The sequence below is a fragment of the Drosophila erecta genome, unplaced genomic scaffold (assembly GCF_003286155.1).
Source record: "Drosophila erecta strain 14021-0224.00,06,07 unplaced genomic scaffold, DereRS2 tig00000092-arrow-pilon, whole genome shotgun sequence".
NCBI lineage: Eukaryota > Metazoa > Arthropoda > Insecta > Diptera > Drosophilidae > Drosophila > Drosophila erecta.
In genome coordinates, this window is record NW_020825207.1 from 4,533,281 (window position 1) to 4,550,913 (window position 17,633).

The 17,633-nt window shown below is 42.1% G+C and overlaps 1 protein-coding gene across 1 annotated transcript; it reads left to right on the forward strand.

The window, feature by feature from the left end:
* The first annotated feature begins 3,373 nt into the window (after positions 1-3,373).
* On the forward strand, positions 3,374-16,194 carry LOC6546994 (uncharacterized protein DDB_G0287625). The gene is made up of 5 exons (XM_001976000.3): positions 3,374-3,433; positions 11,069-11,114; positions 12,687-12,819; positions 13,957-14,072; positions 14,284-16,194. Coding segments are annotated over exons 1-5 (2,208 nt in total). The 5' UTR covers positions 3,374-3,431.
* The last annotated feature ends 1,439 nt before the right edge of the window (positions 16,195-17,633 follow it).

Sequence of the window (17,633 nt, forward strand, 5' to 3'; positions counted from 1 at the left end):
GTGATAAAAAAACTGAATTTATATATTAAAAAAATCATAGAATCCAATTTATTCAAAAACTCAATATTTACGATGCGTCTTTTCTGCATAACTTAGTCAAAAATGGTCCCACGACTAAAAGAATTACAGTTTTTTACTCCTAATTACCTATACTAACTATCGCTATCACTTTTTGATGGACTTTGAAAAATTTATTTTTGGCCGAATTTTTGTCTATTTTGTAAGGGGTAACATCATCAAAATTTGCAAAAAATGGCACAAAATTAAATTTCCAAACTTTGAATTCACATCGATTGGAATTTAAATAACAAGCTCAACGATGTATGACATTCCATATTTGGACAATTATTTCGAATGTTGTGATAAAAAATAAGATATTAATATGGCATTTCACAGATACAAAAGTAATGTGAACATACTGAAATTTGAAAAGAGCCAAGAAATAGTTTTTCAAACGTTTGACTTGCTTTTGCTTTAAGGCTATATAAGATATTTAATATAGGTAAAATAAAACTTTATTTCTATGGGTACTGGATTATTCCAAGAACTTGCTATTCACCCCTAAATTCATGTTGCATGCCAAGTTCGACATCGAACCAAAATGTTAAAGACCTCAACTAACAGCTGGCTTGTACACACACTGCTTGACGTCGGGTGAAGTGCACTGCTTGCAGAATAACAGAGCTACGTACTCAACAAAGTCCGCTTGGTTAGCAGAGCATGCAACATGTTTCAGCCGCAACAAGTTCGTGCTGTTAAATGTACATGGGTGGAAATTCGAAAGATGCGATAAGAAGCATGTTAACTGATTTTCAACGATTTTATCGGATATAAAAGCTTGGCTAAGTTCATTTATCAATTTCATCACTATTATGGGGCGCCATAAGCAAATGGAACGATCATATCCATTACTCTGTCATTTCATCATGTTTTTCGCATATCAACGGAATTCTAGAGCATTCATATTTTGCTTATGCGTAATTTGTGGCATAACTAAGAAGACGTAAGCAAAATAGCTGACACCGACGAATATTCGTGATCACTTTGGTATTTTTGATAACAGTATGCTACTGTATTTCTTTTGAAGCAGATTCACTTCATTCATGGCCAGATCTTTTGTGAAGAGTCTAGTGCTCTAATTGAACCTATCACAAAACTTGTGCAGTTATCTAGGTAACGAGTTAATTGGAAATTGAAACATGAGCAAAGTCCACATGGGTTGTTGTTCTCGTTTTCGGGGGAAGTTCCCCTTTGGTAATATCATTGGGATGCTGACGTACTTATTTTCCAAACATTTCTGAGGAATAATGCATTCGCTTACTGGTTCTACTTTGATGTCCACCTCCCCGTGATCAAGACAACTTTCCAGATTATTTTCTTAGACTTCCCGAGATTCTTGATAAACCTTTTACTTACATCTCTTTATTCCTGCTCTCTGTTACCAAAATAAGTATTACTTAATTTAATCGTTGTACGATTTGTGCTTTGTTTCTGGGTCGCTGGCTACACACACAATTTGATTTACAGCATGATCAATAAAACTGCCTGATACAACTGGCTGGCTAATCGATCAATATCAAAACGCAGGGGCAACTTTGCTAATGGCTCGCCAACTGGACCTTGCCCAATATCGTCTACCATTCGGTATTCGGCAATTGGGTGGGTGACTACTTTTTTTTTACGTGGAGCAGGTGGACGCCACCCAGAGATCATTATCTGGCCGGGAGACCCAGTTTTCCTAAATGGAGCAAGCATTTCAAGGAATGACAAACGCAAGCGGGTCGGTCTCCTTATTTATGATCACTGAGTTAGGTGAGCTTTGCTTGTGGTCTAAATAAATTATTAGGCCATTAGAAACCATATTCAGGATTTTTAATTAAAAATAAAATTTAAGTCGTAGTGTTAAAACTAACTAATATTATAAGGAATTTAGGAATTTATACATATTTATACATATATATACATATATTTCTTCCCGCTATATTTATGATTGATAAACTCTCATTAAAAACTGTGTTTGGTAATAAAAAAATCTATATAGTGTAGAGAATATATAGCAGATGTGCAATAAAAAGTGGTAAGAACATTGAATCTTCGTAATTCCGCAAATATATGGACCTCCCAAAAAACGGCACATATAATACCTAGAACCTAGAACCCCCTGAGAACAAACCGCCCCATTTGGAAAATTTGGAGTCGAGCGAGTCCATGCGATCTGCAAGGAAGCGAGGGAAGCGGCGAGGAATTCCGGACCAGCCTCTCCTCCGCCGAGGCATCTATCACCCACATGGACATGTCTGCTCGAGTCGAAGAATTTATAACGACAAACTGTGAATGGGAGGGGAGAAGTGGGGGCGGCGGTGGCGGTAAGGGGCGGGGGCGGTTCGAAGCGGGAGCGAGTGCGAGTGCGAGTGGAAACGAGCGCGGGACGAACGCGGTTGGCCGGATTCGGATTGTCGGTTTGTCGGCTTGTCGGCTTGTCGGCGTCGGTGGCGGTTCGGTTCGAGGCGACGACAAACGCTACAGCTCGATGTTCGACGACGCTCAGATTTCGATTCAGTTTCTTTTCACCTTTCGTCGGTTGTAGATCGCTGCCAGCGGAAGCAACGGATAGCCAAAGTCGTTCCAGACAACCAGCACCAAATGCCTTGGAAAATATTTTTGAAAAATTCCAAGTCACAATCGAGAGCAACTGATGCGTTCGAGCCAGATTAATTAGCCAGAGGTGAAAAGTGCATTGCGCGGCTACAGATACTGATTTTGTTTTAAAAATCGCACACCCGAAACCAGTTAAAAAATAAAAAACACACAAGCGAAATAAATATTTTCGAGTGACCCAGTGCTAGTGCAAAAAATGCAAAAAGTTAACGCAAAATAAATGAAATTTTGTGCAACGCGAGAATACACAAAAGATATATTCGAATAAATACAACTAATAATATCGTGTCATCGCTGCCTCGCTGTTGACAAAAGTGCAATACAAGTATATACACCCAATAATAATATATTTATTACAACCAATTACATATTGTTAATCAAAAGTAATAAAATACGCAAATCAAGGCAATATATTGCATGTACATAACATAAAGTGCGGTGGAAATAATACTAATTGCCAGAGTAACGGAAAACAAAAACCAAAAACTGAAGACCCAGCAAAACGCTCGTATTTGATTGCATTTTTTTGCGGTGTAATTGTAAATTTGTTGACGCTGCTTGTCTGCCCAAAGTATCAGATTCAGATTATATGCATATGCGAGTTTATGAAACTTCTGATTTCTGAATTTCCGCTCGGACTCCAAACTCAGCAGAAAATTAAAACTCTTTCGTCAGTCAAATGATAGACTCGCGACGATACTACGCACAAACCCATGTTGGATTATAATTTATACCCTTAAATTTGGGGGCTACAATGCGGCCAAAAGTATACGATGTAAGTTTTGAAACTATTTCTGAGAGTGACTCAACTTTTTGCAATATTAAAATTTAATTTCCTAAAAATCCCAATAATCGCGCAATGTTTCCGAGAATATGTGGTATATATTTTTATGAGGATTTGTCAGAAAGTTTTATAGTTATGGTAAATTTATAAAAGTCGTTCTATGGAAATTGGGCTGATTGGATGAGGCAGTAAACCAAAATGGCGTGCTATTTAAAGTATGAAATATTTGGCAGGTTGTACTTTTTACAAAATGAGGAGGTTCTTTCTCGTTGCCTTAAATACTACTTTTCGGTTCGATTTTAAGATGAACTATTAAATATCTTTCTTATTTAAATATGTTTCCTACAATAGTGAGTATTCCTCAACCACGTGCGAAGGAAAAAGAGTGGAACACGCCATGCCCAAACCAAAAAACCGATGGCAAACCAACCATACGCAATCCGCAATCCAAGGAATAATCCGCAAATACCATGACCTGTGTTCTTCGCTCCCTTTACTTTTCGCACAATTCCCACACAAACACAGACGCAACTATAAAAATAATATATATTGTGGACGGAGGGCTGTTTATCAGGCGCAGCGCCATTTCACTTAAAAAACAATTTCCAAACGCACATAAAAAGCACAATTATATGTTCGAAACAAGAAATATGAAATGTGCCAAAGACCAAGTTCAGTCGGAGTCCAAGTCTTGGTTTCTGTTTCTGTTTCAGGTTCGGTTTTGGTTTGAGTTTCAGGTTCAGGTCCATAATTGCCGTTTATAACTTGTTATGGCACCAACACATGCAAGCTGTCAGGATAAATCAGCTTGTGTGTATGCGTACCGTGCTGCTGTGTGCGTACAACCCCTTTTTCGAAAAAGTTTCGAGGGTTTGTGGCGTGTTCTGTGATCAGGACATTTACCTGAGTTATAAATCAATTGCAAACGCGCCAACCCCCGTTTAAAATCACTCGCGAAACTCGCATGGAACTCGCATTAACCTAAAGCCTTTAATAACGATTAATTCAGAGTAATTGTTTCTAATCTCAATCACAATTCCCACCTTAGTCCGAATCATAAACGAGTTCAACACTTCACAAGGCAAACAGTGCCACGCCCCATCAAAAATATTTTCGGAGAGACAGACGATAAGCGTAGCGTTTTTCTGTAAAAATAGACAATATTTGATTTGATAATTCGAATTTGTTTTCTCCTTTTATTAATTAAACGGAAATACGCTGAGATAACAACCGAGAGCAGAGAACTTATGGGCTTGGTCTAAATCGATTGATAAGCACGAACGACAGCGGTGTTTTCTGGGCCCAAAGAAGATCCATTAGGAGAAGATCATCGAATGGAACCCCTCGAACTGTATACATTAATCTACACCCTCGAGATTTTATTGAAATTTATGATTTAGGCCACAAGGCACGAGCTCGAATGCCAAAACATCGTAAATACGTCTGTGACTCGGCACATATTTGTGTGCAGCTTTGATTAATGCAATCGAGAAACCCAGAAACCGAATCTTGCCTCATTTGTTACCGTTAAGTTGGCCAGACAACCTTGGCCAAGTTAACAGCACTCTTTTCAAGCATGACTCGTAGGAAAATCACCAAGTTCAACGAATAAATATGTAAATTCTAATTTATACTCATATCCTAGAATTGTCAAAACCCCCCACCTATGATAATTACTATTAAAAATATTGAATTATCAATAAACGTGTCAGTTTCCTGGGTAATTCTAAACGGTTGTAAAATATATGCGAAAGTTTAAGGAAATTAACAGACCAACAAAAGTTTGCTGGCGCCCAAAGCTGCTAAATAAAAAAAAAATGTCACATCCAGGTTTATAATTAGGTTACGCGCGGTTGAAAAAAGCTGTAAATACAAAAAGTGGGTTGCGAAAAGTGGCTTAAATAATTGGGTGCCTCGGACAAATGACGCCACAGCTAGAAATCAAGTATCAGCATTAAAAAACGTCCCCAAAAGGCACGTCGCTCAGTGCCCTGCAATTTGGTAGAGATAACACGGCGATGATGTATAGCAGCATATAGTTTATAAACTGTATCAAAGGATTAGTCACATTGGCAGCTGGGGATCCAGAGGTTTATAAGTAACACGCCGACGCTAAAGCCGCGTCACAAGTTGCCTCTGAATTTGTTTGTCGTTATCACACAAAAGCGTGGAGAATTCGGCTACTGCATTCCGGACACACTTCCACCACCTGACGATTAAACCCTGTCTGGATTATGGAGGTATTACCCGGAGAGGAATGGATTACTCTGGGCGATAAGCCCACGATATTTCGATTGGCTTTTTGGCGATCTTCGATTCGCCACCGATTTGTAACTATACGTTTAACTAACTTTATGTCTTTATGATCAGCTCAATGCCAGTGACTAAGTGGCCAAGATCTGGCCAAGCCAGCCCCAATAAACCCGTGATCTCAGCCGCCAGCCAAATTCTGGCCAGTTGAAAATACATATGTATAAAGGAAAAAAGCGATAGAAACGAGTGCGTACTATCTTATCAGCAACACGTTCAAAATGTACGCCACGGCGTACTACGCGTTCTACGTTTATACTTAGTGGGCTATATCTTTGCATACTCGTAGGTACATGTATATACCAAATAATAACAATACACCGAAAGCCATGGGGCCGTCATGTGTTTATAGTTTGTTTTGGTTTTCGCATGGTTTTTGAAGACCAACAAGTTCGGCCCCTCCAAGGGCTCTATGAAATTTTACTACGTTTCGCTGGCGCTTTTACAACTCCACGATAAGTTGGCTTTCCTGAAAGGCAACCGAAAATATTTGCTTAGAGCAACAGGGACGGCTGATTAATTGTTCAATTTATGCCAAATATTTGCATTGGGCATCACAGCTGCACACTGCGATAGTCGTTGCACCTGACCCACAATGCTGGCCATTGGTTGTTTTATTGGCGTTGTCATTGTTGGCTCAGTGTTTCGTAAAAGGAAAATAACAACACCAATACAAAGCAGCACAAACACACCCACTTTTGGAGGTCCAATGAAAAATCATCGGAGATAAAACGCATCGAATGTAGTATTTTGATGAATTAGAAAGTTTTGTATTTGCGCCCCAAAGGCATTTCTTTGAATCCCCCAAACGCTAATCAGCTTAGCGATTGATTTATCTTTTCGGTTTATTGTCTTGGTGATTTATTGGCAAGCGACTATCGGCGGTTATCAGATATTTACAGTAATGTAAAACTGGCTTTTATAGAACCATAGCGCCCGATAAGGTGCACCATTTCGATATATCTAGCGATCCGCTTTAAAACCATATCAAATGTATTTGCTTAGCCATTTAAGCTGGCAATTTAGCTGGAATGGAAACCGAAACACGCGTTTTCTCCCCAGTTCAGGTGCAAGGCAATAATTATTTGCTTCCAGAAAAGGTGTCATATTTGAGTAGCCCGCTCAGAGCCCTAGACAAATTCAATGGATGCACTTGCCTCTATGTTTGCCTTCAACTCGCCATCGTCTCATCGATTTCGTCGCCATCTGGCCATCTCTTTCTGCAGCCCTAGCCCCGTCTCTTTCGCTCTGTCTGGGGCGGTGTTGACACTTTGGGAAAGTTGCTGAATGCCTAACAAAGTACATATATATTCGCTGCCACTTAAGTAGCCCGGACTTATCAAAAGGGCTGAGAGCACGACAGAAAGCCGCTTATCACCTCCGACGGTGCAGCTGTCCTGGTGGCGAAAATCGCATTAGATACAACCCTCTATAAAGCGGTATTGTAGTCGGAATAGGGGGAAAAGGGGGTGGTCACACCGAGCAAAAACACGCGATGTTTATAATCATTAATAAAGTTAGCAATACAATACTGCATTCAGTGCGAACCATCAATCAAAACAACTGTCAAACAATTAATGTTTATTAACCGTTCCAACTCACTTGGGGCATAGCTCTTTGCAACAAATTAACTGGTTCTAAACTTTTCTCTCCACAAAGAAGGGCCTTCGCCAACTGAAGAACCCATCACCTGTTTTTCCCAGTGCATCCAGAGGTGAGAAGGGCGGCCTGCTAATGAGGCGAGATTTGTGTGGCGGCACGTCGACTTTTTCAGCATTCCAGCACTTTTCTGCCACCTCCCCCGCAGCCTTGACATCGAATGATTCGTCTCCTATATTGTATATCTACTGAACGGTCTGAAAACAACATTAGCTTATCGCTGGGGTACACTGAACTCTCACGGATTCCCGTTCCCGTTCCCGTTCCCAGTGCTCGGTTGGTGTTGGTGCTCCCTGCCCTATTATATTTGGGGCGTTGCTTTGGTGGCTACAAGTTCAAGAGGTTTCTTGGGCCGAGGGGGCAATAAGCGAGTTGAATGGGTAAGAGCACTCTGGGTGCCAAAAGTATGCAAAGTTTTTGGCTTGCTGCGAGCAATCTCAAGTCTCAACTCTTAATTAAAGTAGTCTGGCAGGGGGGCAGAAAGCAAGTTTGGCTCAAAGCTTGCGCAAAGAGCCTTTAAACAATTAGTGATAATGTTATAGAAATTTTTGCCATTTGCAGCCAAACGCTTATTTATAATCCAAACCAACGCTTGATTTGCATATTGTTCTACATCTCATGTCGCATTGAAATGCATACTTCACATTCCCAATCCCAATCCGAATCCGAATGCGATTCAAATAGCACCTCCCACTGCCTGTTGCAGTTGCAACTGCAGTCGCTGCTGTGCACATGCCACACATAAATATTTTCGAATAATGCCCACCAGCTCGGCGCCCTGCTGCAAAAACAATGGCAACACAAAACTGGCAACTGTCGGAGTCAGTTGAGCACTCGGGGCACAAAGTACGTTGCGTATCCAACCCTTCCAGTTGGAACTTCATTAAGGCGGCACAGAGCAAACACGTAAAAGTTGCAGTTGCAGCCGGAGTAATCAGAGGGGGTTTGAGGGGTTTCGAGGGATGAGGCTCGGGGTTGCTCGGCGAAAAGCGCAAGGTGGATGATGTAAGAGTATTAAGTAACAGCCAGTTCCCCGTTCGAGCCACCCTTAAAACAAAGGAAAAATTGCATTAAGTGCAGCCGGGCAGGCCAAATAAAATAAAAAAAAAAAAAATGAAACAGGGGTGCCCACCATCATCGTCATCACGATCGTTCCCATCGTCATTACAATCGAAATCATACGCACAATTGACAGCATAAAATTTCACACCAGAACACGTGGCAATCGAGAGGGAAAACCAGGCAGTTGCAGGACCATAATTACACGATGGATTACCCACAACACGTGCCCGCAATCAGAGCACCATGCTATCACTTTCCCGCGGTCTATCTGGCAAATCTTTGGGCCAATTCATTTTTGTGTCCAAATACTTTATGGCCTAATCTAATCGGCTGCGCATTCCGCAGATGCCACATGTATTTGGTTTCCATATGTGCACAAGCTACGGGGCACAATTATGCGGCTATAAGTGAGCTGGAAGCAACAAGTGTTAATGTCTAGATGCCAACACGTGCCCCGTTCTCGAGAGTCGGAGATTCGAGGCCCAAACTAGTTTGCATTCGATTCCAATCGAATCCATCGAATGGAAAATAAAGAGACCCGCTGCTTAGCATTTTATCGTTCGATGCGATCGCGGCGAAGCACTTGGAGTTTAATTTTAATTTTAGTTTCCAGATTTATAAGTGTACAGCCGGCGGTGGCCGAAAGTCCATGCAATCGAGTGGACAAACTAATTAAAGGCCTGAAAATGTCGCCGTCGATTAGATTGCACATGTCGAATGTGGTCGCCGTGACGTCGTTGGTATTACGAAAGGAGGCTCCACTGTTTCGATTTCGAGACTTTGTGAATGAAAGCTTCTCGTTGGGGTGGTCCGAGCAAAAGCAAAAACAAAAACAAAAACAAAAAAACAGAAAAGAAATAGAAAAATGTGGGCACGTAGCGAAGGAAAACTCTCAATCCAAAACTATTGCTATTCAGTATTCAGGGCAAGGAAACTGGGCACTAACCAGAACCCTTTTGGCTCTGTTCTGGGCTCCTGTCTGCATACCAAATAAGGTAATTATGAGTCGCAGAAGGGAATAAAAGTGAAGCACAGACAGAGGCGACTGGCCATAGGAGCGATATCGAGTTACATACATGGGAACCGCCGATGCACGGCGAGAAATACATAGCTAGTAGCGGCGATATATTTTTAGCTAGAAAATGGCAATTTACTCCCGACTTCATCACTGCAATACAATTTCATTCTTCGCAGAAAAATATGGTTTATAAAATGGGGGAACTGATATATTATAGCAATCCAGAGCGATTTGCCATTTCTGATTTCACAATTCATCTGGAACTGTTGTCATTGTTAGATAGTCAGCTGTGTTTTTCTCTCTGTAAAACCGCGGTTCATGCGTTCGGTCCTTTTGTCTGGTCTTAGAGAACTTCTGAACTCTGGAAGTTTTGGTTTTGGCTTCGGTTTCAATTTCAGTTTTGGTTTTTATGTGGTGCGGTTGCCAGGCCCCAAAAAAACCTTTTCCTTTTGTCTAACTACCCAGCTAACTGACATTTCGTAAGCTTCTCCTATTGATCTGCATAAATTGCAAAAGCTTCAGCTCCACTTAATTGCCAACAAGCATCAGCGTAAAAAGAATACTAAAAGCATTTGAAAAATGTTGTTCCTTCGGCGGTTATTGTGAAATTTCATTGAGAACGCCCGTGTGTTTTCACATTTCAAATGAACTTTATTGTCTGCTGTGAAATTGAAAAATGATAAGAATCGCACGCCAGCAGGCATTTGATTTGGCAGAGTTCTTTTTGGCTTTATTTTCATTTTCGGGACTGCCCACTGAGAGGGTTAGGGATTGGGATTGGGATTTGGCACTAAGGCCCTTGCAAGTCGCCTCCTCCTGGGGCAGTTTCAACTTTTGACTCTCGTTCGTTGCATATTGATTTCTCGAGCTCGATGCTTTGCGTTTTCACTTTTCAAGCGCAGAACAGAGAGACCTTCGTCCTAAGAAACTACCCTTCTGGGTCTTGAGTTCTTTTCTTGTTCGGTGTTTATTTTTTTGTTTAACTTTTTTTTGCTTTTTTGTAGTTCAGTTCAGTTCAGTGCTAAGCTGAAATCAATGACCTTTTGGGCCCGGGGATTAGTTGGTCGGGAAAGGAAATATGCAGTGGCGGAATATGGCAAGACTTGTTCGGCCGAATCGATAAAATAAAACAAAAAAAAAAAAAAGGGGGGGAAAAAAATAAAGCACATTTTCCTCTGGCGTTTTCCGAGTGGCCACTTGTGGTCACTTGTGCTGGGGTGACATTGAGCCAGAGGCACTGGAAGGGCTCTCCATGGAAATCCGATGGATACGTGCCGCATTTTTTTATTTAAATACATTTTTAGAGATCTCACGATCGGCCGTTAAATGACTTAATTGTTGTTTAAGACGGAAGTTCGTCTCGGAAAGCAAATAAAAAAAAAAACAAAAAACAAAACGAATAAAGCTGAAAACAAATCAATAAAAGCAATAATAATCATTAATAATAATCTGTAAGATTTATGCAAATGTTTTTCCTTTGAGTCACTCAACTCTTTATTTATAGTGGCTAGCGTAATTTTATTGTGAATACTATTGAACTCTGATACTCATCTCGCTTATTTTTCGCATACTTGCAGGTTCCACAAGTTCATGCCCAATGTCAGGACTATTTTTATACTGATGGTGAGTTTTTGTCCCACTGTGACTGCTTTGATTTTGTATTTTTACGACCAACTTTGCTGCATATCTTAGCAATTTAATGGGTTATGAATAACTTTCGCAGGGGATTTCTGCGAGCTAGCATAACTTAATATTTTCCTAGAATAGTTCGGGCAAAGCCTTGATCCAGTTTTGGTTATTGGATGGCCAAAAAACCATCTGGAAATCTTCAATCTCAATCGAAAGCTGCCTTGCTTTCAACACACTCTGTATAATTATCTTGAGAAATGTCAAAATATTTTTATTCATTCAAGAGATTGAGTGTGTGTAATCGAAATCGGAGTGGGGGCGAAGCCATTCGGAGTTTTGATATGGGAAGCGTGTGTACATTGGAGTGGCTCTCGGTTTTGTGGGGTCTCTCCACTTGAGGCGGCCCATAAAAATAATAATTATTATTATTATGATTATGATTGTTACACATACACGCGGGGGGCAACGTCATTGAACTATGGAAAGGTCGCACGGCATTCTCAATTTTTTCCCTTTTAATTTTTTTCTTTTTTTTGAGTAGTGCAAACAGAAGGCCCCGCTCTCCTTCCATCCATCTATCTGAAAAACTGTCAGTCTGTCTGTCAACGATGATGGAAAATATGAGCCGTGTCAACCACTTGCACACCGCGAAACGATAGGTTAAGTCCCGATAAATCGATCGGCACGCGTCGATCTCTGTGCTTAGATCAATTTGTTTTGGATTGTATCCACAACCTCATCGTTCACACACCCAAAAGTCCTACTAAGCCCTCTGCCGAAGTCCAGCGTTATTTTTGGCCATTGCCCCATAAATAGCTAGGAATGGTTCCTGGTCGCTTTTGGTGCCGTGTGGTGAACAGACCTTATAGACGATATGATGATGTATGGGATGGTTCTTTATAAGCCCCGATAAATACTCGAGTTGCACTCGCCACACTTTAAATGTCATATGTCTGGCCCATTCGTTTGCTTTGCTGATTTGCTGATTTGCATATTTCTTTATCTTAGAATGATTGTGATAGCACATGAGCAGTGGGTCGCAATTCGGTGGTCCAAAGGTCGGAAACGTGCCAATAATGATGGACATGCGACATACACGTGTCAGGTGGTGAAATATATAGTTCTGGTAGCTTGCCCTATGGTCAGGTGATTTCGTAAGGTTCCACGAGCCATGCAAATGAATCCAAATCACACGCAGATTCCACAATCATTGTGGCAAATTCCAAGCAATTAAATTCCCTAATAGGACATTTTCTTTCAATTTAAATGCATGGCAACGAACTTGCCGTATCTGCAGAATGTCAAAGCTTAGAACAACATGTCCCATTGGGAAACCAATTACCTGGACTACCATAACACCGCCATAATGGCCAGTTGGCCTGCGGGCCCGGCTTTGAACATAAAAATTTTGTGTCGCATGTGCGGGCTCGTCGTATTAATGGAAATTTATGGGGCAAAAAGGGTTACTCGGGGCGGGATTACGGGATTAGTGGCCAGATGGGGCTGTAATGCAGATGAATCGTCCATTAATCGAGGTCCTCTCCACTCTTCTCTTCCCTCTTGCAGAGTTTTGTGATTGCTACTGCGAGGCCAGCAGGCGCCGCCAAAAATGTTTTAACATTGAGCAAACACAGCGAACTTGCGCTGCACATCAATTCGCACGGCAAAGTGACCGCCGAGAACATTTTGCGGACATATCGTAAGTATTGCTAAAATATGATGTACCACTAAGATATTCCGAGCTGAAAGCGAACTGGGACGGCTCCTACTCTGGCGTCTCGCGTTCATCAATTACCATTGGCATTTAAATTAAATTGGCATTTATACAGTACTTCTATGGATGCGTATGCCTGCAGATAAAGTGCGGCCAGCCTAAAGTGAACCCATGCCTGATGTAAAATAAAAAAATACTTTTTTAAGTCATATAATTAGAGTTTTTTGTTTGACTTTGTAATTTGATGGCACAATGCGGTATTGTGCCATTTGAAAGAGTCAAAGCTAGCCAATCTCGCCGGTACCACAATGTACATATCTTGAACTCTGTCTGGGTCTGGATCTTCGTCTGCGGCTGTGCATATTGTGTGCTTAATTAAATTATTGGTAATTTAATATTTGATTGATGTTATGAACCGCGCCGAACGGCGCCCATTGCGGTTTCGTATTTGTTTTGTTTGTCCGGCCGCTCTTAATTTATACGAAATTCATTTGCTGCGGTTTCCAAGCCCCCGGAGCTCTGAAGTTCAGGAGCATTCATAGTGGGTTGATGACTGACCGAAAGTGACAAGATCAGGCGCCGCCTTGCGTCACTCATGAGTCCCAGGGATTTCCAGCGATCCACTGCCGCAACGCGTAAATGAAATCCCAATCCGGTGAAACGGAAACCAAATGGTCAGCGTGGTATTTTATCTTATCGTGCGGCATGCGCTACTGGTGCAATATGATCGATTTGCTGGGTCTTCGAAGGTCTTTCCCGTGGATCCGAGTCCGAGCCCTAGACCAAGCCAATTCGATCGGAATTATCAGACCTAGCTCAATTTCAGGGTTAAAACCTTTCGCTTGGTGAGAGTTCAACGACTCAGCGCCGGTAATTGACTGGGGCGATCTATTGATTCCATCGAGTCTTCCATCGAAAAGGCACACACTTTCATTCTAATCAAAAGCCCCTTCATAACTTTATCAAAAACCTTTCAGTTAATTGGGTTATCTGAAGGCGCTTCAAGTGGTTCCAGTTCCAGTTCCATTAAATATTTACACAATAGCCACCGCATGTTTGTTTGCCAATAATTAATTAAATTTCGGACTTTGTCCTATCTCTTTTTGTTTTATTTACTCATAGAATACTTCACCATGGAAGCTGTCAACGATGTGTTCAGCTTGGATTTCAAAATCACCATCTATTCGGCGGATGTAGACTACTATCTGTGCTTCCATCACGGCAGACTGGTTGGAAAGGTGAGTTTTCGCAAAATGTTAATAAAAGTTGTACCTTTGCTTGAAGTTGAATAGGTTTCTATGATTATGATAAGTAATGAATTACTTCCTCGCCTTACAAATGTTTAATTTTTTGATATTTCCGTTTTTGGGCTCGGGCGAACTAGTTATTAATTATGTTTTTAAGTCCATACTAAGTCCTCTTTCCCCTCTATTATCTTTTATTCTACAGAGAGACGCCACAAAGGACTGCCACTTTAAGGAGGGAATATTCATGGGCAATCAAAACTTCAGCAGCGCCTATAATCCAGTGCTGCGTGTGGGTTTCAAGGGGAATTTTAAGCCAATTGGCCTAAAGGATTTTTCCAAGCCGAAAGTGATGAAGAAGGCCATACTGTTTTTCTTTCCCTTGAATGAGGAGAAATTCAATTTACATTTGGCAGAAGTGTTGAGCAGCAGCACCACCACCACGACCACAACAACAACTACATCAACCACAACAACACCACCACCACCCAGTACCACAACAACAACAACCACAACAACCACACCAGCCAGCCCAGTGGAGGTCACAAAACGGACGCGCCCCAAATCGCGTCGCCCAACAAGTATTAATAGCAATAGTAGCAAGAGCAATATCCCTGACATAATCAGCAGACACAGCAGCAATAGCCTTAAGTCCTACAACCAAGCCAATAGCAACAACAACAATAATGAGCTGGATCTGCAGCAGCAACAGGTGATCCTGCAGAGGAATCGCAAGCTCCATCGCCGCCGGAAGCTGCAGCAAAAGAAGCGGCAGCTGCAACACCAGCAACAGCAGCAGCAGCAGCAACACCACCGTCGCCATCGGCAATACGGCACAGTGGGTGTGATGGCCAAGCCGCAGCCCAAAAACCTGGATGGGCGTCATCATCATAACAATGCCACCATGATGGAGCGGCGCAGACGTCGTCTCTTGGAGCGGCAGCAGCACAAGTTGCAGCGCGAGCTGTGGGAGCGCGAGCAGCGCGAGGCGGGCGACAGGGAGCGGGAACGCGAGCGGGTGGAGCACCTGCCCAAGGCCACTTCCTCGGCCTCGTCCTCCTCCTCCTCCTCGTCGACGGCCACCTCGACCGCACTGACCGCCACGGCCGCCTCGTTGGCACCCAGCGCCTTCAATCTGGTGGCCATCATGGCGGCCAGTCGTCGCAAGCGGGACAGGCGAAAACGCTCGGCGGGAGCCGCTGCCGCTGCCGCTGCGGGTGCGGGTGCGGGTGCAACAGGTGGAGGTGCAACAAGGGGCGGTGGCAGCAGCAGCAGCAGCAGTCCGCCCGATGCCGACATGCAACTGGTTGAGCTGCCATCGCAGCGACTGCAGCAGCAGGATGAGCAGAGCCCACAAAACGAATACTCAAAACCATATGTTAATAGTAACTTAAACTTAGATGTAGACCTAAACGTAAACGTAAAGCAACTAATTGATAGTAATAGCGTTAGTGTTAATCATGCAATACCTGCCTTGCCAAAAAACTACAACTACTTGTACAGTAACGAGCATTATAATTTGAATACTAAAAGTAGCACGACTGATTCTAGTAGTTTAGACGTTAGCACTAAGTTCGATAGTCCAAATAGCCATAGCCCTAGCCATAGCCACAGCGCGTTCAATCAGAATATTGACAATAATCTTAAGCACTTAACCGATCGAATTGAACTTGCCTCAGCTGAACGCCAAGTTGAGACAACAGTGACCCCCCAAGGTGAGACAGATACAGAAACAGATACAGATACAGATACAGTTACTACCGAAACTGTTGTGCAGAATCGCAATCATATTGATGCTAATAATATAATCGACGATAGCTACCCGAACGACGAGGAGCACGGAGAGCAGATTCTAAAGAAACTTCTTCGTGGCCTCAGGTTGCAACAGCAACATGTGCAGCAGCAGCAACAACCTAATATTGAGAACCCTAACGAAAATATTAACGTTGTTAACAATAATCAGAATCATAACGATGGTGGGCTGCTGACAAACAATAACCATAATAGTAATTACAATGAGCAATTTGCGAATGACGATGAAACGATACGAATTCAAAATAATAAATATGAAACACATATAGTACAATACAAACATGCGGTATTTATTTGGCAATAGTAAGGGGGATTTGGTCAAAATTCTAGCACTTTCAGCATTCAGCATTGAAATTTTGCTAACATAGGCTGTGAATGTGGGTGAGGTAAGTATTTTGTAGCCTCGATTTCATATAGATTTATGGAATACATACAAGGTTTCTGCTTAAGACATGACGTACGTGTTTTTCCCACCATCTCTGGTCTGTGAAAATATTTCCCCAAGATCATCTCGCCATCCGGAAACATCTATGCCAACATATTTGTGGTCACCCAATTCGGCTATTCATATGGGCATTCCAGCAAATCGTACAAAAATCGACGGGGCGATATCAAGACATAATTCGAAAATCGTGTAACAATTGATAAGAATCTACAACAATGCGACAATGTGTAAATCTCCTGACTGCCTGACCTCAATCTGCTCGGATAACGATAAATAATGTGGCGGCCAGAGTCGCCGCAAAGTCGCCGCAAAGTCGCCGCAAAGTCGCCACAAAGTCGCGTGCAAAACGCGTGGGCGATTTTCGAATATTTCCAACACATCTTCTTTTGTGCTGCGATCACCAGCGATCGCTGGAAAATGTTTGATAGATGTTCGGGCCATGTTGACACTGCATAAATCATAAATACAGATTTCATATTAATTTATGCAAAGTACCCGAGATGTATGGCGTGTCTGAAATTAATTAACCAGCGCTTTCTGTGTCGCAGCGACACATGCAAATTCGGCTAGCTTTTCAGGCCTCACATCGGATTTATCAGCAACCTGCGCTTGAGCTGTCCAATCTCCGGCCAGTCCGACAGCTCTGGCCCAAACAAAGATCTCTCTTGGCCAACTGGCGCCGCGTGTCTGTGATCGCGCCCCTAAGCGAAATGTTAAAAAAATTTACAAAAATAAATAAAAAATCGTAAATGTTCACAGCGAAACGCGCCACGCCAACGCCTTAGACCGCAAATGCCGCTAATGAAATTTTATTATACTCTCGCAGCAATAATTTATAAATTTGTTTAACAAAAAATAAATTTGTTAAGCAATAAATTTAAATACGCAAAGCACTTGCCACTTTTCTATGGCGCTATTGAGATACATTTGTGGATGGCGATAGAATCTTCGGTTTTCAAGCTGGGGAATTTGGCATTGGGTATATGGGTTTTTAATCCAAGGCTAGTTCGAATCGAGAATCTTCTATTTATGCTAGAGCTTTGATCTAGCACATGTGTCAGTTAAATATCCTTGAGTTTGTGACCAACTTCGAGTTTATTTGGGCTACTGCTGTTATTTATGTATTACGATTATCTAGTATTGGTTTATGGTTTGCTGTTAATACGGAACTTTTCCTGGATAATAATTCTCACAACACGTTCTATCACACATGTTTTTAGAAACTTAAATAATTGACCAGACCCACCCAACCCATGCTGTTGAGCTTGAAGCTTTGTGCGGCATTTAAATGTTACACC